The sequence below is a fragment of the Camelus ferus genome, chromosome 1, assembly GCF_009834535.1.
Source record: "Camelus ferus isolate YT-003-E chromosome 1, BCGSAC_Cfer_1.0, whole genome shotgun sequence".
Classification (NCBI taxonomy): domain Eukaryota; kingdom Metazoa; phylum Chordata; class Mammalia; order Artiodactyla; family Camelidae; genus Camelus; species Camelus ferus.
In genome coordinates, this window is record NC_045696.1 from 102,166,219 (window position 1) to 102,190,722 (window position 24,504).

The 24,504-nt window shown below is 42.2% G+C and overlaps 1 protein-coding gene across 6 annotated transcripts in view; it reads left to right on the top strand.

The window, feature by feature from the left end:
• The window catches only part of SLC9A9 (solute carrier family 9 member A9), a 607,055-nt gene that overhangs the window by 329,421 nt on the left and 253,130 nt on the right, over nucleotides 1-24,504 (top strand). For all 6 annotated transcript variants that reach the window (XM_032486920.1, XM_032486926.1, XM_032486909.1 and 3 more), the window contains 2 exons: nucleotides 19,436-19,574; nucleotides 22,208-22,313. In XM_032486920.1, the coding sequence (XP_032342811.1) occupies nucleotides 19,436-19,574; nucleotides 22,208-22,313 (245 nt within the window). The remainder of the gene's footprint in view (nucleotides 1-19,435; nucleotides 19,575-22,207; nucleotides 22,314-24,504) is intronic.

Sequence of the window (24,504 nt, forward strand, 5' to 3'; positions counted from 1 at the left end):
TATCATGATTGAGACTGTGTCCTGTGTCTAAGGGAAATGAAATGTGTGCTTAAACAAATACACCTGCAGCGTTTCCATTTATCCCCAGTCACCACTTTCTTATGCCCAGTTAAAATAAATCACACAGAGCTTCACCCCCATATTGTTTTCTGATCTTCAGCAAGTTCTGCCATGAGCTAGAGACTGCCCAGTGGGTCTCTTCTCTCAGCCTTGGGCACCGTGAAAAAGAGGATTTGAAGTAGTTGAAAATGTTTGTTGGAAAAAAATATTTCAGCCTTCTGGTCTGTTTAACCACCTGTATCACCCATATTTCATTACCTTAGCTCCTCTCAATGACTGTAAAATAACTTCTCAATTCTTTCCTTAGTCCTGGTTGCTGACCAACATGAGTGTTTTCATAGTGATCAGTTTTTCTGATTTACTGGCAGTCATTTTTGGGACATGATGTCAAATCCATTGATGAACAAGAATGTCACCAGTCTCTGTACATCATCAATATTTAAAAAGCTAATAATGTTTATTAGCTTTAAGGATTGAGTTACCAATGTTAATATTTAAGTCTAATAAGTTAATATGTCCTACTTTTATTTTTTGCACACTTAAAGAATTCTAATCTGTCTAGAGGGAGCTTCTCTGATTTGCTGCATTTCAGGGCAGCAGACTATCAGCAAGCAGCACTGGGCTGATAGGTAAGAGGCCAAGAAAACACTCGTTGGGACAGTTACTGATTAGCTGCATGACCCTGGACAAGTGACTTCATTCTGCATATTTCCTTTGGTTTCTGAGTTGAAAGAAAAAATGGAATGAGCCCCTGATTTCCTTTGAGAGATGGTAAGACAGGTGAAATGTTCTGGGACACTTTGATCCCTTACAGGTCTCGAGGGATCCATAGGTGTTTGTTTGTTTCTTTCATTTATTTCCATTTTATTATCTATTTTATTATGGGTGATACTGAACACTTCAGGGCACTGTGAAGGAATTTGGATTCCTTGGTCCTCACAGCCCTTGTCCGTGGTCAGCCTTACCTCATTTGCTTTGCAGTAGCACAGAGAGAGGTGAGTGACATTTTGCTGGGTCACAGAGAGTGTCAGTGGCAAGTTAGGACCCAATGCAGGCAGTTGTTTACCTCAAAGTCCCACAGCTTCCCTGGATGATTTGTGGGTCGCATCTCTACTTTATGTTTAGTAACAACCGCCATGAAAATTGCTGATTACTCAGATGTTAAGCACAGCTGTATTTCTTTGCAAACAAAGGCTTTCCTCACGGAATAAAAGAACCACTTATGCTTTCCAAGTATAGTCCCTTTATTAGTAAATTCCTGGGCATTTGGTGATTTATACCATTTATAATTCAATGCTCTTAGTAATAACAAAATTGCTGTAACCAACTGTTTGATAAAATACAGAGAAATCCGGAATCTTTTTTTTTTTTTTTTTTTGAGAGTTAAATGGTAATATGAGATGGAGTGAGGTGGGGGCAGGGAATGTAATTTCTTTTCACACCCTTTTCCTGTGAGGCACTTGGTAGGCTTTCTTTTCCTCTTTGTGGCCACAGCCCCACTGCACCTGTGTTTCAGCAGGAACTGTCCCTTCAGGTTAATGAAGGGATAACTAGTTTCAGTCTTGTTTAGAATGAGGGATATGAGGGACTGAGGCCACCAACATTTCAGAGCTGTGAGTTCTTATCGCATAATATTCAGTAGCTGGTTGGCCAAGCAAATCAAGGGCTTAAAAACAAAAACAAAAATGAAACAATAAACAAAAGCATTATCCTGCTCCCTGAGAAAGATACTGTCATTGTTAAAGAAATGGCAGCTCCAGAGGTGTCTTCTTGTCTTGATTGGTGCCTGCTGTCCCACACAGTGAAAACCAAATTCCCTCTTGAAGGACCAGGACAGCAGCAGGCAGCACACTCGCTGTGACTGGAAAGTGGAGAATGATTTTAAATACATTGTGTTGACCTTCTTGCAGCATTTTAATAACTCATGATGGGGAGCCATGGAACTTCAGATGAACAAGTACTGAGTGAGTGCTGTCAGTAGCGCTTGCTTCTGGAATGTTCTGGGGTAGCATGTGGAGATTAGAGGCAGGTGAGGGTATTTTTTTTAAAGGCAGCTATTGGAGAAAGTTATGTCAACAGCAATGACCCAGTGCTGAGTATCTGTCTGAGAAAACCGGGTAGACATTGAACTCTCATCACCTCTAAATTCCCCTCCAACAAGCCCTGAAGGGAGCCTGGCCACAGTCCATCCTTGGTTCTGCTCGGACTCACAGACATGGCCTTCTCATTCTGGCAAAAGGCAGGAGCATCATTACGTCTCAGCGTGTTTTATGATGCCTCGTGGAAACAGCTGTGTTGCCTGTCTTTGTGTGGATACAGTTTTTAAAAAATGGAAATTGCCATGGCAACAGCTGCAGGCACTTATTATAGAGCAGTAGAAGTGACGCCGGTATTTGTGAGGAAATCTATGCTCTCAGAATAGTGTGCCCCTTACAATGGAGTGGATTTCTCCTACTAACATTTCCATTTTTGAAAAATCAAAAGGTATAAAAACGTGTCCAAAAGAAATTTACCAGGGAACTGGAGAACTTAGGGAATTGGTAAGTGGGAACGGAGCCTTTTAACTGTGGCCCCTGAGTTAAAAATCCAACTGGCAATCTCAACACTGGGATTCTAGGGAGGGCAGCGCTCATTATTTGTTTTTAACCCCGTGGTACCTAATATGGTACTCTAAACAGGATTGCTTAATTGCGATGACAGGGATGATTAGAATTAATTAAAGCCAGTTTTCTGCTTCTTTTCACATCACACCTTCCTTACAGCTTTGAGGAACCTTTAAATTTGAGACTATCGGAACCAATGTGCCCTCATCTCAGCCAATAAATTTAAAGTAGTTTAAGTATAAGCTTCAGTTTTCTTTTAACTCAGTTCTGAGGTAAATAACATCTTTCATAGGCTCATGCTAAATATTTTTTTGCTAAGCATTAAGAAGGAGAGTGAAGAGGAAACCTAACAAAGAAAGATTTGCCATGACGTGTGTTTAAGACTTTATACATTAAGGAGGGAGCATCCTATGCTGAGTTTTGAATGAGTTTTTCATGTTCTCTAAACATGACGTCATATCATTTTAATGATCCCATAGACCATGTCCTTGATGGAAGCAGCCAGATAATTTAACAGGAAGTATTTAACTATAAGGAACACAGAAAAGTGATATCAGTATTGTGTAACTTATGGAAATAAGCTGTGTCTCTAAGACTACAGATAAATAAGCCTTGAGCATGGCACAAACATCTATCAAATCCAGAATTTTTCACTCACTTCCAAAGAACTCTGACACCTGATGAGAGATTTCAGGTGTACTGTTGTCTCTGAGAGAGTCGCAAGGTTCAAATCCCTTAAATAAGTTATTCCATATATATATATTGGATATATATATATTTTTTTTTGGTTGTTGGGCCCTGAAGTTTTAGAGTATATATTTCACCACCAAAATTATATTTCATCTGAGCTTTGTTCAACTAGGTTGTGCCCCGGTTGTTTTCCTCCCATCACTCAGAAGAAGCAGAGAAGCCCATGGAGAAAGTTTTTTTGCCCTGGGCTATAGGAAACATATTGCAAAAAGGCTCCATCTCATCCTATTCCAAGAAATGACTGAAAAACAAAAACTTCCCCCCACTTTAAATCCAGTCACTAGGGATTGTTTTATTTTCATTAGAAGACAAAGCAGCATATTAGAATCTATTGTGCAGCAAGCAGTATGTCCCATCTCTCTCCTTTCTGCTGCCAAATTTGTTCCCCATTCAAGCCAACCAAGCAACTGTTACACAAAATAGGCTAGAACACCATTGGATGGAATCTGTCCAGAGAAATCTTCAGTGCTCATGATTTACCAGTCCCCTTTATTTCTATACTTCATCCATACCACTCTAATCAATTTATTCATGGCATTGCATTGTATCATACTTGAGAGACTCAAGAGGAAGGTAACTTCAACAATTTTATATTCACTAAACTAGGCAAAAAGGAAGGGCGTGCTGATTTAAATCTTGATGCAGAAAAAGGGAACATTGAAAGGAATGCAGCAATAAAGAAGGGAGATAATCTTTCTCTTCATAAGAAGTCAATACATTTTCCTGAATACGGTAGCCTCAGGCAGATGTCTGATAAGAGTTGTTGGTAGAGAAGGAATTACCATCTGGTGATAAAATGCATCTTAGTATAATTAATTTCTCATTTAATAAGTATATTCAATTTTGCTGAACCACCTCTGAAGCCAAAGGAATATGTCTGTTGGGAGGATCTTGGATCTGCAAGGAGGATCTGGTCCTCTAACTCCACTTATAACCTTTGTTGGTGTGCTTAGGTCAGAAGGAACCACTGCCCCCAAATCCTTGTGTACTTTGAAGCACAAATCATTTGTTCAAGAACTCATCAAGGGTCACATTTCTTGATGGCGTCCTATCTAGATGTCCTCAAGTTTGCTTTGAGGTATAGATTTCCAACATTTTGCCCCTAGAAGAGTCTACATTTGGTACCACATTCCATTCTGATAGAAAAATAATGTTTTAATTATCCATAAAATTTAGGAGCAGCCAAAGACAGATATGCTACTTCCTGCCAGATACCAGGCAAGACATTCTACCTTTCAAACACAAACATTTTGTTAAGCCTAGGGAAAGTCTGGAGGAGAGCTGACCCTGATTCTACTTCAGTTACAATAGCCGTACAGTGGCCCCGGGGCCTTTTTTTGGTTAGCTCTTAAATAAACACACAAAGAAAGAACTAAAGAAATATGCAGCTAGATGCTTTGAAGACCTCACCTCCCCAGTAGAGACTACCTAAGGGAAGAACTTACTCATTGGGACCATCAGGTATAACTTACCTTTTGTTGATGCACAGACACGCCGACAGTTTACTGGGAGGAGGCAGTGAGGGAGAGGCAACACAGGAGGTTTGGAACTTGGGTTCTAATGCCAGTCCTACCATTTACTTGCCATGTGACTTTGGCCACATAGCTTAACCTTTCTCAGTGTCCTCAATTTCTCCTTGTAACATGTGGATAATATTATGTCTTCTGTGGGGTGGTTGTAACGATTACAAATGCTGTTACAAAATGCCTCTCACAGTTCTGGCTTGCAAGAGGCCCTCAATAAATGGCAGCTATTAGCACTGCAATGTAGGAAGCACAGGGTCCAAGAGGATACTAACACTGAACATTTTGCAGAAACAGCCCATATATATACAGCTTTCCAAATTCAGTATTTAAGGCTCTAAAATTACACTGGCATTGCATGGGCTGATCACTCAATTTACCAGCAAACTATCTTTTTATATTTTCCTAGTTTATTTTATTATGGTTTTAAATGCCAGAAATTATTATTTTTTCTCTGTGTCATTTTGGTACCTTACTAAGTTCTTTTTTTTTTTTTAATCCAGAATTTTGAAGGCTGAATGTTTTCAATGTAGGTAATTCAACAGAACCATGATCTTGTTCCTCTTCACTGCCACCTACACAGAGTGGTTGGTGCCAGAGTCACAGATTATCGGGTAATTCCAAGGCAGAAGGTGGCAGAGGCACTCATCCAGTTCTCTGAGACTCGTTTTCATTACAGTCCCCACATTTTGGCATTAGGTCTGTGGGATTATCACACGTTGCCTGTGATGAAGTTACCTGGGACGTCACCATCACATTTCGTATGTATCCATGGTGCTCTAGTCTCTACCTATGCACTGACCTCTTGCTGATGATGCTTCAAGAGCACTGAGTGACAAAGCAGGCTTTTCACACACAAAAACATGAATTTTGGATTTTGCTATTTCTCAGCATAAAGTTTTTTAGAGCTTCTCTCTTGCTCTCTAACACACACACACATACAGACACACACACACACACTGAATGGATATGAGAGCAGCACAGTCCTCTATTGTTTTCATCTAAATGGTGTTCATCTCTCCTATCACTGGCTCACCTCTGTTTCCATTTGGATGCTTGCTAACAATGGCCCTGAGGCATTTTTTTTAACTGCATTTTCCAAGAAGGTGGTAATAGGTTTGAATAAAAATATAATGAATACACTTAGTCCAGAGGAGACACTGAGGTATAATTATTGAATTCTGCCTTTTCTTTCAAAGACTTTGCAGTTTCTCTATAACCTTAGTCCCTCTTTAGAAGTAAAGTTCAACACTAGCTGGTAGCATGCTCAGTAATGTGGGCAGAATGGTAATACAAAAGGGACCTGACCAAATGAATAAAAAAAAAACAACAAAAAACAAAACTGCAGAGACAGCGAGACTGACTCCTACCATAAAAGGAACAGAGGGGAATTATCACAAAGTAGCCCTCACCACCTGCTGCATGCCCTCCAAGTAGGGGGATCTACTTGGCATCTTGTACCAGCTCCTCCTTTCAACCCACCCTGGCTACTAGCTTCCTCCCTAACGAAAAATGTGAACAATTCACTAGTTTTTAACCCATCTCAGAAAGAGACATCTGCATCCCAAATGCTATTTATTACCAACATGTTACTTATTTAGTAATTGAGCCATCAAGGAACATTTCTCCCCCAAATTCCTGGAGGAGCAGTGTCCTGCTTCTCCCATTTGCTCTCATGACACATAAACAAAGACAAAGGTAGTGGGTCTTCTGAAGATCTAGCCGTGGGTGCATGGAGCAAAGCCTGGGAGCTGTTGTGTCTCACACATCCTGGGCAACCTAAGAAGAGCCAAGTCCTGGTAGTAGTGATGGTGATGGTGAGTCTGGGCATGTGACTTTGGATATTTTGAGTTGATAAAGTTAAGCTAAACCATAAATAGGGAGCAGGATTGGCTCAAGTCACAGTTAATTTATGCATCGTGGTGTTATCTGCTATACTTCCGAACTCTGCCATTTACTCCTGTGTAAATAGAACTCTCCAAACCTCACCTTCCTCTCCAGGTATACTTAGATGTCGTTATTCACTTGCATTCTCCTATGCACTGCCTGCTAGCCCACAGCAGCCATGTACGATTTCGGTGTGAGCAGGAAGGATGTGAAAGGCCATGGCTTAAGCACAGGGTTTCTTCCACGACCCCACTCCTGTTTCCTGGACTTTGCACTTGTTATCTGATTGTCTTTCATCTCACCTTCTGTGATCACCATTCACTTCAGCTTATGACCACTCCCTCCTTGTTCTACCTATTTGTATATGCCTACTTCAGTGGTTTTTAACCTTTTTGAGATCATGGACTAAATGGAGAAGGTGTATGAAATTAGGGACTCTCCTGCCAGCAAAATGAGTGTGTGTGTTTATTTGAGTTTACATCCACCTCTGGACTCCGTAAATCATTGCTTTCCTGGCCATCTTGCTGGTTGTTTTTGTGCTCATTCTGGCTTGCTCACCTGGTCTAACTTGAAGCCTTCCACTGACCTCCCTCTACACCATTCTCAGACTCAGTCTTCCAACCTGAATTTTTCCCAGCCTCTGAGCTATTTTTGGCCACATGTGCAAAAACCACACACCTGATTCTTCAAGACTGCTTCAGGGCCCAGGGCCCCAGCTCCTGGCACTGCACAGTAGATTGTGTTCCTCCACAGCAACAGCCTTGGTAAATGAAGTATTCAAAATGCTTGTGCTTGGCATTCGACTCCAAGTCTTAGTAACTATCTTTGCTGCATAAAATGGGAAAGACCTGCCTGTTGCTTGAGTTAGGAATCCCTCAATTTTCACAAGTTGTATTGGTTTGAGATTCAGATATAATGTAAAGTCTACATTCTTATCCTGGATAAAGCTGTGCCCTGAAGATCCAGTATCAGAGATGACCCTACTGTGGAACCCTAGCATTCTGCAATATCTACTTTTCAGCAACTGTTAGACACATGTAATGTCCTTTAAAAGCATTATGTGGAAGCAAAACCCACTTTGATAAGATTTGTTGGTCTGTAGCTCACATGCTTCAAACACAAAATCGAAATCTGTGGAGGGGAGGCAAGTACTTTGGTAAAATACATGAGTTTAGGAAGATAACTGTGTGCTTTGCCCCCAAAGACAACCTTGTACTCAAGCAAGAAATTATCTGCAACTCTAAAAAGATGGATGCAGATTCTCAATTAAGTTGTGATTTGGGGCCCAGATGCTCACCTAATTGCTAATAAATGGAAGAATAAGAGAAGGATCGGAGGCTACAAGTTGATCAGTGTGAACATTTCCTGGAGGTTGGCTTGTCACCAGGTAAAACTCCATCAGGCTGTCTCAGAGAGCTGTTTGTAACAGGAGTGAGGTTTATTTAATGCAGGAATGAAAAGTGCCCAGATTAGAAAAGCTTTTCATAGGACATTATCTATGGTAAATCCTTTCATGCAACCAGAGGAAACTGGCATTTCATCCAGCCCCTCATCTCTGTCCTCAGCACACAGAATTAGTGGAGCACTGCAGGTCCCTATGCAAGCAAGTGCCTGCTTTCAGATTCTTCTTTATCTCTAAGTGACATGCAGGGAACTGTGAATTGGTGATCGCCATGAAAGTAAATGTCATTGATTCCTTGATTATTGCTGATCAGCAATTCCACACAACTTCCTTAGACACCCTCTGTTTGTGAACACTTTTTGCCTCAGGTATAGCAATGGGATTTCTGTGGTCTGTCTACCTTGGTGTCCCCTTCTCCAGCAAGGCTGCTAGAAGATCAGCTCTGTTGGATTTGCAAGACACTTGTGGATTTTTTTCGATCTTAACTATTGTTAACAATTTATATGCATCTCCTTTTTTGATACTGTCCCAGTAACTTTGTGCTTTACAGGCCTCATTAAGAAAAAGATGAATTCAGTATTTGATCTAACTCTAAACTTTATTACTCATTCCACCCCAGAAAATTCTTATAATGGTCTGACACATTAATTGGAACTCCTAAATGCCTCTATATTCTTAGAAGTAGACCTCAGTTTTTATAGATTTCTTTTGAGCAAATGGTGAAAGATAGAGTAATTATTCCAACAATAATATTAATACGAGTAATAGTAACAACTGTAGTAGCAGCTAACATTTATGGAGTGCTTTCTATGTTCCAAGTAGGAGCACTGTACATGTTTAACCCAGTTAATCCCTGCTCCATGAAGGAGGCACAATTTTTATCATCACCGTTTATTAGATGAAGACACTGAGACACAGATAAGTAATTATTCTAAAGAGACAGTAGTCACCACATGGCAACACAGGGTGAGCCGAGATGAAATGAGATGAAATGAGACCTGAGCTGGTGTTGCCATGAACACCTAGAGACGTGGAGTGTACAGAGTTTCACAACAGACTCACTGGATATGGAGAAGAGGCCTCCCTGAAGAAGTCCGAGCCTGCGAGCAGCACTAGGTTGTCAGCAAAACAGCTTGTGTGGAAATGGCTATATTCACTAATGTGATTTTTCTCTCACAAGTTAGTACTGGAAGTCCTAAAACCTTCAACTTCCAAGAGTAGTCTGCCTCTATGGTAGGAAGGTGAAATATTTGTTGAGTCGTTTATCCGTGAGCACGCTCGGGCAGTAGATCCAAGTGTTCTCACTTCCCATCTGTGGCTGTGCACGGGCTCTCAACAGTGAGGCCTGAGTTGAGTGCCTGCCCCTCCAGCTACTAGGGAGTTACTTGGGGCAAGTGATTTACCATCCCTGGGTCTATTGATCTCTAAAAGGCAAATATTTTCATTAGATGGTTGGAAGGATTAAATGAAGTAAAATATACAAAGTTACTGAATTTCTCTAAACCATGGTTTCCTCATCTATAAAATGGAAATCATAATAGCAGCTACTTCAGGAGGCCCCTGTGAGGGTTAAATGAGATAATGTTGATAAAAATTCTTAAATGCTCTGTAGGAATGAATGCAGAGAATGATAAGTATTCTGAGTGCTCAGAAAATGTTGAAGCACCTGACCCCCTTCTGCATTTCAACCTTGGGGATTAATATTTGGTCTTTCTTGTGCCTGTTAATGATTATATTTTAATTTTAACTAGATTTCCATCTTTAGTGGCTATTAACCTACTTTTCTATGTCTTTTTATATCTATTATGACTAAAAGTTTCACATATCACAGTACTCTTTGGAGCTAAGATTTCATTAGCAAGGATTAAAGGAACTGAAAAGTTGGAGAAGGGGGTTGAAGCTCCCATTAGATCATGAGAATTAGTCTCTCTCTTTTAAATAGGCTCACGGTAGTGCGATTCAAATTCCTGTTTCTGCTTCAGAAAAGAAAGAAAGGAAGAAAGAAAGAAAATGAAATAAGAGTATTTGCAAGTTACTTTTATATTTAGGACTATCTCAAATTCACTTTTCTCTCAATATTAGGTGTAAGAGAAAAATTCTCAAAGCCCACAGACTAACTCAATTCTGACAAGACTTTTCAGGCTAAATTGCAAAGTAATTTAAGATCTCCTTTCAAAGGAAATGCACATATAATTCATAACAAACCTCCTTCAACTCTTCTTCCCTTTAACCAGTTTTAAACACAGAGCTCTCTTTGTCACTTTAAACTTGGAACTTAATGGACCAGAGCCACTTAGGACTCCGTCAAAGACTATTCCATGCTGAAATTTGTAACTGTTCTTGATGTCATTATCAACCTGGCTCCAGCCTCAATCATCGGTGCCTTCATTGCTTCCCCACTGCTCACTAAATACTCAGCCGTTTCTAGTGGCAGGATCTGGTTTGGCACAGAAAGCTGAGTACTCTCCATCCCTCTCCTGATAGTCCTGGAGGAAGCTGGAAAATACAGAGAGTCGGTGACTCTTGGGGTGGGAGGTTCCTTGAGGCCCCATTATGCCACTGTCTAGTGCATGAATTTCCTCCATAGTACCTGACAGGTAACTCTTTCATGCTGTGTTTAAGTATCTCCAATGACAGAGAACTTGCTTTTATAGATCCCATTTCATTTCCCATCAGATCTAAGAATTAGGAAGTTCTGAAATAGAATATAAAGCTGAACTCTTTCTCCCTCTGATGTCTTACTTGGGGTCTTTATCTTGCCTTCTGGAAACACAAAGAACGAGGCCAGTCCTTCCTCGGCATGATCACCTTTCAAGTGCTTACTGTAGCTGTTTCTAAGTCCATCTGTCTTTTAAACTCTCCTCCTTATTTACACCTTCCTTCCCACACCTTCCTTCCTACTTTTTCTCCTGGGGTCTGCTGTGGTTTGTCAGGTCTCATTCAGGTGGTGGCATCCAGACCAGTGAAGAGAGGCCTGGTCTGCTCCAGCCACTGAGGAGTACAATGGGGCCATGCTGACTCCAGCTCCCTCAGATGTTATAACATAGCCTCCACCTGGAATGTTCTATACCATGCTTTCCTCTACCCTGGACTCTCCAGTGGAAGCCCTTTCACCCCTAGAGGAAAATCCTAAGTCCTGAGAAAGTCCTGAAAGCTTCCACAAGACCTGGCCCCAACCCCATCTCCAGCCCTGTCTCCCACCACACTCTCTCCCCTTGTTCGTTGCCCTCCAGGTACCCTGCCTCCTTGAGGCTCCTCAGACCTACCGAGGCAGCTCTGCTTTAGGGACTAGAAGGCTCACCCCGCTTTTTCCACTCAGGACTCCACTTCATAATGTTTTTCAGAGAAGCCTTTCCTGTCCACCTTAACTAAAGCAGCACCCCCAGTAGACTCTATCCCATCCCCTCATGATGCTTCATTTTTCTTTTCAGTCTCTGTCATTAAATCATATGTCTATTTGCTTAGCTATTTATTATGTCGTCTTCTCCACTGGAATGCAAGGAACATGAGGTCAGAAGCTTTTTTGTGTTTCCTTCTGTATCTTTAGTGCCTAGAACAATGTCTGCAGATTGTAGGTGCTCAGTAAATATGTGGATGGACTGAATCTGTTAATTCAGCCTGAGATCCTATTATTCTGGAGGCAGCCATGGTATACTAACTCATACTTCTCACAGAATTCTTGTCTTTTTCTTTCTTGTGCCAGACCTCAAAATGACAAAATGATCTTTGTCCAGGATTTGGGAAATCACTCTTTGGTATGAATTTGGATTCTCAGGGAGCAGTCATTAACTAAACAGTCCTCCAGAAGCCGAAAGAGTTAATTGATGTACCTCCCCAAACACAGCTCTTAACCCTGCAGGGTTGTTGGCCCTTGGAAAGGTGAAATCCTATGGTTCTAACTCAAGCTCAGCGAACTTCTGGCCAGCTCCTCTTATTATTAAAAGGCAGCTCTTCTAAACTCCCAGGGTGCCTGGAATGCCCCCAGTTCCTCAAGTCATTATGTTTCACAGCAGGTTCTCTTGAAAGAGCTTCATCGGCCTTTGGCAGAACATAAGCCAGAATAATGGGCAAGCAGATGCCAGAATGAATTCCAATGTGTACACACAATTCTTGGCCCCGTAAAAATCAATTCGTTATTCATAATTAAGCAACTTCTTGAGAAAGGGAAGGTTGATACAGTTATTAAAAGATAAATAATAAATAAAGATCTACTTGTTTCTCTTTTTTTGGAGGGAGGATAAAAAATTTTAAACACAAAATAGCACTGTAATTAGTTTTTCTTCTACTTTGTTTCTTACCTGTGACACTTAGGGCCAGCCAAACAGAGCAGCTTTTACAAATTTCCATCACCCCTTTGTGTTGTGTTTCTCCTTAAAATGCATCCTTCAGAGCAGAATGGCAAGGCAGCTCCCGATAGTTGGGGAGAAAAGAAACTAGAAGCACCTGAACATAAAGGTCAAAAGGTGTAGCATCCTGTAATGTGAGTCTTTTCTGGTTTTCCAAATTGAGTTTAGGGAGCAGAGCTGAAAACATAAGTTGCTAAATGCCTTAGTACTAAAAGGAGCCTCTGGGCTGCCCAGCAGTTAGGACCACACACCTCCCAACAGGCTTAATTGGCAACAGAATTAGCCTCATTACCTCCCATTTCTACCTCATCAACCTGGTCTCAAATCAGTATATAAAAGGGATAGGAAAGAAAGGGGGTCCTCCTTGGAGAGAGTGCAGGTTGAAATGTGAAGCTATTACCCCTCCCCATGAAAGAGATTCCTCTCCCCTAAGTCAAGTGGAAGGAACCCCCTGGAATCATCCAGATAGACTGGAACTGTCTGCGAGAAAAGGGCTTCCAGCTCATCCCCCATGGAGGGAACTGCAGGGGGGCTGAGGTCCTCCCAAAACAGAGCAGAGAAGGGAACTCTTGTGTGTGGCTTCTTGGAATAGGAGAGCACGAGAACACAAGGGTTGGCCTAGAGATTTCTGAAAGGAATCAGCAGGAGCCTTCTGTGTCAGCAGGACCTGAACGCTCCCTGGTTTGCTGTGTTTGGGGAGCGATCAAGAGAGAGGTGAGAGCCACTGACCTGCCCAAGTGGCCCCTGATCCAAACCAAAGAAAAGGGCTGGGGATGTGTATAGCTGGCAGGGCAGATGGAAAATTGAGTGGCTCCAGAGAGGGGACTCTCAAAAAAATAGAGGTGCCACCATGTCAGCAGAGGCATCCAAGAGAAGAATCAAGCAGGAACAAGAGTGAGGCCAGGGGCCCCTGACCACTATGGACAAGCAGTGGGCCACCTAAGATGGAGAGCTTGGCTCCCATCCATCCTTCATGCCTCCATCACCAGGGGGTGCTGGTACCCAGGAAGGTGGTGGAAGGTACCTCTTCTGCCTCTCCTTCGTTCTAAATCATCCTGCCTGCTGCTCTAGAATATTCTGCAGGGAGAAGAATACTGCTTTGATGATTTAGGTTTTAAGCTGGACAGCACTAAGTTTTAAAAACTGAAAGGAATTGGATAATGGAATTTGACCAAGACATCATTAATTAAACTATACACCCAGCACAAAGAGGGATTCAATATAGTACAGTTAGAATCAGTGATTGGAAAAAAATATTCATGTATATGTCCCAACTAATCAAAAACTCTGCAATAAACTGGTGCCAGCAGTTAAAAAAAAAATTGTTAGGGATTAAAGATTTGGCAGAGAAAAATGGGAGGCTCTTTTGTGTATCTTTGGCTATAGTAATCATCTCCCCTTTTTTTCTTTAACGATTAAATTCACAGAAATTCTAAAAAGGATACTATGTATTTGCATAATACTTTCCTTCTAAAATTCTTAAAGTAGCATTGATTTCATGTTGATAGAAGAAATGAGACAGGACTGGGAGATAGAGAAGCAGGTTGTCCTAATCAGGCACCCAGGACAGTGAGTGGATTACGTATGGAAGCTGGGAGGACCAGTCAGAGGAGAGCATCGTTATGAAAAAATGGCTGCCTGGTAATTTGAGGTTGTTGGGTAGTATCTGTGAGTAATTGTGGGGGAAATATTTTAGCAGTAGCAGTAAAGAGTAACAGGAGTGGGTGGTGTTGGAAATGGGGTGGTCTCGAGAAAGATTGTAAGAATCAGGAAACAAATGACTTCATAGGGTCCAGAATGGGAAGATGGCCAGAGTTTTGGAAGGGATGGCATTGGTGGCAGTGATGGTGGTACCATTTATAGACTACTTTCCACACATTATCTCATTTTCACTCAGCATAATTGCAGTACCTTCTTACACACCTCTTCATTTTACTTCTTTTCCCCTCTCCCCTTCTCCTTCTTCATCAGTAGCATTTGTTGAGCATATGTGCCCCATGCCATTCTTCACAATCGGTAAGCTCAAATGGTCCCTGAAACCCATAGATTCTAGACCAGGGACCAGTCAGCACATGAGAGAGATAGGTGATGATGCCTCAGTTCTGTTTTGATTGAGGTACTGATTGGACATCCAGTTTGAGATACTTCTTTTAGAATGAAACCAAGCTCTGAGTGAGAGAGAGAGAGAGAAAGAGAAGGAAAGAGAGAGAAGGAGGAGGAGGAGGAAGAGGAGAGGAGGAGGGATGGGTTATTTGAAAAACAGTGACTTACTTAAGAAATGTTTACCTAGTTCTTAATATGTGCCAAGTACTTCTTCAAATGCTTTAAAAACATTAATTTATTGATTTCTCAGAGCAATCTTATGTGACAGGTACAATTATTATCATCCTGATGTTTATTATCATGTTTTAACCATCATCATGATATGAAACTGAGGTTCATATAGTCTTTAAGTAACTTGCTTGAGGTCACACAGCCAGTAAGTGGCAGAGCTGAGATTTGCACCCAGATCTCAGATTCAGATACTATGCTCGTAATGCTACCTAAGCTGCCAGGGGGGCTCCCTGCACGAACATTATAAAGATGAAAAGATAGGTTGTTGAGAAACACTGGAGTTTCCCTCATGTCTATGAATCTTAAATGATCTGGTGAGTAGTATGATCCTTATTCAACTTGCTCTCATCAAAGGAATTTAGGATATTTCATACATTTCAAAACTTTTGAGTAAAAGATATACACATTTATTTCTGAGACTGGATGCAATACATATCATCAAACTAGTTTTTGCTGAATAATCTGTTTCTGAACAGAATGAATCAATAACCTGGACTTATTTCCAATTTATGAGATGAATATTTAAACACCACTGTGTATTTCTGGTCATACCATTTTCAAGGATATTGGTTCCCTCCAACTCAAATATTCTTTTCCAGAAATCTGGGGGCCACAGATCTATCTTCTCCAGCTTGTTCTATGAATAGTACCTCTTCAGAGTGTTGTCCCAAAGAACAAGCACCACAGGTTAGCAGAACGTCTAATTCCTCTTCCTCACCTCTCCCCACTTTGGTATTTGCATCCACTAGTGGTTCAAGCCTCTCCCTTGGTGCAGAGGAGGAGGTGTTTCCTTTTTAAGTCCAAAGTGCTGAAACCGTTGGAACATGATATTCCTTCCTCTCTCGGGTTGAAGTTGGAAAACTCTACACCCACTACCCAAACCCTCAGTTGTTTCCAAAAACACCCTCTGCAGCTGCTGTGCCATAATCCAGAGGCTTAGTGTTGAAGCTGAGTTAGAGCCTGGAGGAACCACCTCCTAAGACCCTGGCAGTCGGGAGAGATGCAACATCCCTGAACCACAGGCTCCTGCTTTCTTTACCTCACTCCTCGCCAAAAGCCAGAGGGCTTTGCCTGCAGAACGTCCCCTGCTAAACCTGGGGAGATGCAACTCAAGCCCAGTCTCCTGGCCTGTTCCTGTCCTGGGGCAGATCCCTGTCCAGACGGCTGAGGACACTCCTTTCCTCCTTAATTCTCAGAGCCAGGAGCTCCGCACTAAACATGACAACCTGCTAGCCTCACTTCTGTGGCCAGTTCCTCCCTGGAAACCCATCTGTTCCCATGAAAAAGTGACTGGTTCCCCTGCAGCAACCTGGAAGCACATGGTGCTGGGAGGGAAGCCATACCCCACTGGCCCGTAGTGGGGACCGAGGCCTGGTTTAGCCACGGCACTCTGCTCTCTGTCCTCAGGAGCTTGTGGAAGTCCTTAGTAGAATGATGATGATGGTGTTGGTGATGGAAGTTAACATTCACTGAGTGTTAATTTTTTGTGCACATAATCAGCACTCAATGACTGGCCCTACAACCCACAAGGTAAATATACAGATTCTAAATGTACCTCATATCCTCACACATTTCTGGGGGATAAGTACTTACTATTATATCTACTTTACAGACTTTGAAACTGAGTCTGAGTATGATGAAGTAACTTACCCAAGGCCTTTCAGCCAATAAGGATCAGATCTTTGAGGCTCAAACTGAGAGTCCCAAGTGTCACCTTCAGTCTTGATTTGATGTATTTTATTTAAAAAACGGGAGTCGGGAGAAAGAAAAAGTTAACCTTACCTCTCTATTTATCTAGCATACATTTTATAGGATCAAATAAGGTTATAATGCAGGCATAAGAGAACTAAATATTATGTAACTGTGAGGGCTTTTGTATATTTTTAATGTGGAATTTAAAGCTCTGGGTGATGCCACCTACCCACATTTACCCCTCCACAGTTGCCCACATACATGCCCCTAGGCTCTAGCCGTAACTATATGGTTCTACCTTGAAGTGCCCTTAACTCACCTGCCTCCTTGCCTTTGCTTCCACTCTTTCCACTGCCTGGAATACCCTCTCCCTATCACTGACTATTGACTTGCTTCTTTGCTCAAACATGACCCCCTCTATTCTAAAATAGTCTCCCTTTCCTCTTTTGCCCCAATAAATGTTGTACATCTCTCACAAAGTCACACTCAGCACTATGACTATAGCTAGTTGTCATCTATATCTTAGGCTTCTCTGCCTATGCCTTGCAGGTGGTCAATAAAATGTTTGTTAGCTTAATTCTGCTTCTCTTTTCTATGCCCTTCCCTGCCTGCCCCCAACACCTTGCACCTAATGCATCTCCTGGTATAGAGCAGGTCCCCAGTGCATCCTGGGTAACATCCTGAGGTGCTTTAGGGCTGGCAAATTCAATGGGCAATCCTCTATAGGTCAAGGAGACTTAAGCTCTTCTTTTCAGTTAAATCTGACGTCACAGGGAAGGTAGGCTGTACCCTGTTGGGTGGGGATCAGAGCCCAGGAAGAAAACATTTCCCAAAATGCAGACTATCAACCCATAGGGATACCCAGATGATTTTAAGTGACACACAGGTGAACTTCTTTTTTTTCAAAATTTATAATTACATAATCTCATTTGTATTAGAAAGAAATATAATAAGCACATCAAATCTATGATTTCATAAAGATTATTTAATAAAAGCATTTACATTTGAACAAAAATATGTTGATTTAGAGAAAATCATCACAAAAATAATGACACAGAATATGACCAGAAGGTGGGCTGGTGGGGCTTCGGGCTCAATAGTCATGGGGACAGAGAAAACACTTCTGCTGAATGTGGAGGTGAAGATGGGGGTGAAGATGTCCTGTTCTATAAGTCAGATCTGCTGGGGGCAGCCTGAGGAATTAACAGAATTATTTACAAAAACTGTGTTACTGTGCAAAAACCTGTGTTTGAAAGGCACACTGCAACTAGAATGTTTTCTCATTACTATTGTTTCTTCATTGGAATGAAGAAATATGTTCACATCTCACGTACACGGCCTTAGGCACCAAGTTTCATGACAACGAGGGGTTTCACACACTTTCCCAGGCCTGTCAGCTACCATGGACCCAAATATGGGTTTGCTTTTCCTTTCTTTTTTTTTTTTCCTGCAAAGCACCACACTTTACAAAGAGGAAAAACACTTCAAAGGCAATCCCTTTCTCGCATACATTTCAGGGTTCCATTTGAGATCCACATTCATCTTCCTTATCCAATTACGTGATCAAAGCAGAAGGGTTTGGCCTACTTTGGCGGTTTAAAGACATCCAGGGAAAAGCTAAAAACATTTAAAACTACCTTTTCTATGCCAGACATCTTCCTAGAGGAGAATTGGAATCCACTCCCCCTGCTTTCTCTTAACTAGTCTCTAGACACAAAAAGTCAGGTCAGAGAGTTAACGTGCCCTAAACATCCAGCCGGTAAAAGATTCAGTTACATCTCTGTAAAATCCAATCTAATCTTAAGTCAGTGTGTCTAGTGTACTGTTTGCTCTCTACACAGCTACAAAGTCCCTTCCAGAAGCTGCTGAGAAACTCTTGTTTTTGTCTGATTACTTTTAAAGACCTCGTATTAAAATAAAAACTGCAACAACAACAAAAAATCTGAACAGTTAATTCATTAGTCTCCCCAAAGCTACTGGCTCTAGCACATCTGTTCATTTTAATGCTATAATATGGAGTCCATGTTTCCTAAAATAAGACATACCTTGTCCTTTACATGAATAGTCTGGGATTTGAGGCCTTGGTTAAAAAAAAATAGCAAATATAAAATCCTCAAAAATATTTAAGTGAAAAGACTGCCTATTGGTGGATTGATTTTTCCTCTATGGATATAAATCTGTTGGCAACCACCAGAATCGGGGTATGAAAAATGACCCGAGGCAGCTGCTGCTATTTGTTTCAGTGGGAAAACGAGGGTTTTGCCTCTCCCCAGGGGTTAATGCTGTGATGCTCTGAACGTCATCTGGGCTCTGTTTCTGAAGGGTTACACTGGAGAGGAGCAATGCTTTGTGGTTTATGACAGGATCACAGCAGAATATTTTGTGCATGCTGTGATTTGTATCGCCCATTTGTGCACAGGCCATAAAAGTGCACTTTTTATCAGGAACATTTGTGAATATATAACAGCGCTGAAGACATATGGCCACTAAATAATTCACAGTTATCTATCTCCTCAGCAGATTCCTTATACACCTACCATGTTTTAATGCCTAGTTTGCTCAGAAACAATATTCTTTATGACCCTTCCAATATAAAAATGTTTACTGACTGGCAGCAATATATGGATACCATGGGATAGGGCTGTATGGAAGGGGAGAGCTTTCTGCTTTCTCCTTCTCTCTTGGTCCTCATTTGTTTCCCCTGAACTCTTCCAGACAGCACCTAATCTCATAGGAGAAGGTGTCCTCCCCCCGAAAGTGGGTGCTAAATTGTAACTTCTAGGGTTTGGGCCACGAGATGGAAGTCACTGACTAACCTTCACCCTCTTCTCTTTTCAGTTCTATATCCATTTACAGTCCCAAGGAGAATCCAAATGCATTTGATGCTGCAGCATTCTTCCAGTCCGTGGGGAATTTCCTGGGGATCTTTGCCGGCTCGTTTGCAATGGGGTCTGCGTATGCTGTTGTCACAGCACTGATATCCTTTGTCTGGATGTGGAAAGCTGGGGACTGTGTGGGGCTGTTAAGAGCAGTCAATGTCCCTGGAATGTTTCTATGGATGGACAAACTCCAGGCCAGAAAATGGCTAGATAGTCTTGTTTAAGTGCAATCCAGCACCACTGGGGCCATCTTGATTCTGAGTCAACCCTCAAGGCATAGGTACCAGTGGAAGAGGGGCCCAGGCTCTTTTCCTGTCTAAGGACAGTTCTAGCACTGCTGCTGATACTCTCTGATTCTAGGATATCAACAGTTTTAAAAATTACCACCTGAGAAAATAGGTGGGAAGGGGGGCATCAGGATTAACTACATTAGGGTCAAGAGGAAGAACTAAAGATCCAAGGCCAAGGATAAAACAGGATTGACTGTGAATGATAAACTAAGTATTTTCTGCCTCCTTCTCAAACTTGTATCAATCACTAGTTCACAGGGTTGGCTGAGCCAATGATCACTATGGGTTTAAACAAGCATCCATAGCTATTTTCTGGAAAGGGAACAGCAAGCAACGCAGAAATGATGTTTGCTGTTATCTGGGCAGTCATCTCATTTCCTCTTTTCAGTAGAGAGGTGAGAGGATGGGTAGAGTTCCTAGAGGAGTCAAGCCAGGGAAAGGAGCTGGTCTGGTGGGTTATTCATTCAGAGCAGTTGGATGGACCAAAAATAAGTCAGATTTGAGGAGGAAAGCCAAAAGGCTAACGTCGAGTATGAGGACTTAACAGAGGTCACAAAGAAGAGGCAGAGCAAAGGATCAAAGACCTTGGGGAAAAGAGAAGGAAGAAAGAAGACAGGTGCAAGAGGGGTCAGGGATTAAGGCAAAGAAAGTGAAATGTTGAGGTCTTTTTGCATGAGAGCTGGTCCAGCAGTTGACTGAAAACTACTAAAAGACTAGGTTCTATGAAGGGTTTCTAAGACAAGTCAGAAGATGAATAAAACGTGGACCCTGCCTTCAATGGGAAAAAGGGTGGAGAGAAGGAAGAGATGGAGGTGGGGCCTCGGCCAAACCTCCTTTGGGTATAGGCTCCAGGGCTCTGGACTAGCGTGGAGCTTGCTCAGAACCGAATGGCTTTCTGGCGGCAGTAGAAGGAGAACACCCTATGTCCAGGGGATGCTCTGCTATTCAAATAGGCCTGAACCTTCTCCTTATAGCACATTAGAAGAGAGAATTCAGAGGAACAAACGCCACTAGAAACAAAGCCTTTCCTCCAAGTAACAAGAAAGGATGCTGGAAGAGTCCAAGGGCAGCCCATTTTTTCCTCCAGATGAAGAATTGTTTCCAGATCCTCACTGAATCTTTTTTCAGAAAATGTTTTGCAGAGCAAATTAATTTAAATCACACTAATATAAAAACTTACACATCCCTTGTCATATACCCCACACTCTTCTGAGCACTCGACATATTGTAACTGGTTTATATACCTAGAGAATCAGTTGCATTATTATGCCCACTTTCAGACAGGGAAACCAAGGCACAGAGCCCAAGATAGAGTTGGCTTCTAGTAGCCATACTCCCAACCATGACATTACCCTTGGTATTTTGTGCTTTCTAAGTCCTAAGACTTTACAAAACATTTTTAATATACTTCATCTCATTTTACTCTCCACACTGTGTGGGTAGGTATTCTTCTTATCGCCAGTTCACCTAGGATACCAATAAGGCTCAGAGAGATAAACATACTGCTCAGAAATCACACAGCCAGTGACTTAGAGAACTGGGACTCAAACCCAGATCTTCCATCCCAGGAGTCATGCTTTTTGCTTCCCTGCCCTGCTGCTAAACATCTCTTAATGTGGAATTTTCTTTAGATTTCGCTCTAGAAGCACAAAAATGCAACATTGCATCTCCTTTTCTGTCAAGGCATTTTCAGCCTAACAGTGGACACAGCTGCAGTGTAGTCCTTTCCCATCCATCACATGCTCCTAATCATCTCCTCATAACCCATTCTCTGCATGACTCAGATCACTGTGCCTTTGCTCTATTTGCAATTTATAGACTATTGACCAAGTGTCATCCTGGCCAAAATGAACCATTGCTCGCCAAAGGGCATCTTGCTTGACCTAGAAATAATATACTTTTTCCTCCATCCTACTTATACAGAGAGAGCATAGGCAGCTTCCCTATCACTGAACATGAATGCTTCTTATCCAATTTCCATCCCCAGGAGAGAAGTTTCTTCAAGGCGATCTGTCCACAGACCAGCACTCCCTGGAGAGCAGTGGCCTCCTTTGGTGTTTATGCCCTGGTAGGATCTCTTCCAGCCACAATCTCCTTGGCTTTCCCCCTAGATCTGCCAGTCTCTTAAGGGGCACACCCCAAGAGCTGAGGCCAAATTTAAGAAGTTTTTTGCCTGCACTTAGCTGATTTTATCCTCTTAGTAAGACATCTTTTTATTCTGAACACCAGTTTGAATTTTTGCAAGAGTGTTCGGCCCCCAGTGAAGCATGAAACTCATGCTGGCTTTCAAAGTAAGTCTCAGTGAGAGTTACAGCCTCCCAGTCAGGTCTGAAAATCAGTTCTCTCATCTAAAACTATCACAACTAGATTAGTTTCTCTCAGCCAAGAAGGAGATTTATCTGTACAAGCAGTTGTTGTTTCCCTTAACACGTCTTTGTCACTTGACCAAATTTACCAAACTGTGTGAGTTCCCAATGCTGGAAACCGGCCTGTTTTTCCTCCTGTCTTGGAGCGCCTTCCTGTCTGCTGAGGCTGCTGGCCTAACAGGTCAGTACTTTGTTCTGTGCAACAAACTGGGCATGTGAATACATGTGTTTCCCACCCCACCCCCTGCCCTGTGCCCCACTCCCTGCACAGCAGGTGAAATGAAGTCTCTCTTCTATAGGTTTGTGTCAGAATCAGTCTCTCTTGGGTACCCTGGGGAGAAAAAAAATTCATCCATTTACCCAATAGCTCAATCAGAAGCCTCCAAAGTGCCATTTCCTCTTCTCTCCTTGTGGGTCAGGAAGGGGATGTTGAAATCTACAAATGACTGATGTGTGGAGGTGATGGATGATTTTACAAATGGGAGTCTCTGCTCAGTGTGAATGGACGCACAGCTGCTTTGTGGGAAAGGGTGGTGGCTTTCCATTGGCTATTTACAGCTATGCCTGCATAAGCAGCCTGTCTGGGGTGTGCACATCTCCACACACAACAGTGTTCACAATCTTTGCATTCACTCCATCACAGGCCAGAAAACAGAGAGCTAATGTGGTGACTCTATAGTTTGGTATCTCCTACTGCAGAAAGTCTGTATGTAGAGTCCTCCGAGGTGGAATAGTTGATAGACAAAGAGGCAGTCCCTAAGGTTCCAGGGCCACGCATCCTGTACCTGGATTTGGCAATTAGATTGCCTTCCTGCAACAGCAAGGGTTTGCGCTTGGATGGCTGCAACAATTGGGTGCTTTTCCATGTAGAAGAATCACTGCAGCTCTGAGCAAAATGTCAAAGCTATTTCTCTCCTTTGGCCTAGTTCCCCGCTTCTCCCAGGTTTCAATCCTAGATCCCTTGCTACTCACTAACTACACCTTAATTGACATTCAAGTGGTGAGACACCCCCTGTCTCCCAAAGTACTAGCCGGGAACAAAGTGTGTCTCCCTGGGTGTTTGAATTTGAATAGATGATACTTTAAGTGTAAATAATAATAAAAGTTGACATATGTTGAACATGTACCATGAGCCAGGTGCTGGCTAACTGCCTTTTGTGAATGTTCTCATTAATTTACAGAAAGACTCAAAGTTAAGGATTATGCACAGTTTACTCAGCCAACAGTAAGTGGTGGAGCTGGGATTTAAAACTAGGAGATCTGATTCCAGAGCCTGGGCTCATGGGTACCAAGCGTTGTTATCTTGAATGAAATTCTATTTATGGAATATAAGGCAAGCCCCCAAGAGTAGGAAGACCCAGGAGCCTGCCAGGCTCACCTGCTTCTAAGTTGGTTTTGTCCCTTCTGGGAAAGCCAGAGCAAATCTTTGTTGCCATGGTAACCTGTTGCTCTGGGCAGCTGACTCACCTGACTTCATAGCCACAGGAACCAAGCTATTCCCACAGGCTCTGAGTGTGTCTGTTGCTGAATCGGATAGCCACCCTGCCAGTTCTTATGACACTATAATCAAGACTACATTACCAGAGTCCACCCCACCAGGCCCTTGTATCATTTCAAGTCATTCCAGCACGACATCCATTATATTAGTGCCTTACCATGTTATTAGAGAGGTTACTGAAGAGCTTATGCATTCCAGAGAAAGAGAATGCTAGTGTCCCTTAAATGAAATAAGGCAGGAAACAGTTTACATCTGTCTTTCAAAAATTTGTGGTCCCCTTTCTTCCACATTCTGTGCCCTTTTCAGCACTTAACATGTTGTAAAATGACGCAAGTAATGTTAACAATAAGAATAGCTGTTTGACCTTCCAGAAAGGTAAAAAAAGTATCTTAATTCACTTGGTATTTTTTAGTCTCCTGTTGAACATTGTAATAAATACACACACACACACACACACACACCAATGCCTAAGATTGTTTCTGTGTGAAAATTGTCTTACTATTTCCTGGTCCATTTCAGCAAGATCTTGTTTTCTTAACTCATTAAAAGGATGTGGTTCACTTACAAATCTCTAGCTTGTCTGTGCCTTGCTTTTTTGCCACCCCTTTCAACCTGGAATCTTTATTGGATACCGTGCAGCCTGCCACTAAGGAGCTAGCATCGTGGGATGGGTGGATGCAGGTATGGGTCTCGTAGCAGGAAGACTCAGACTTCCATGGCTGCACCCAGAGGTGCACTAGTCCAGAACAGTCCTCCAGATTAAGCAACATGCGCAGCAGGCGTTTGATACAAACCAAACTTTAGGTGTGAGCATTTTGTCCTGCCAAAGACCAAGCCTGCTTAGTCCAAATGGCTTATGTGTTTGTTTGTTTAT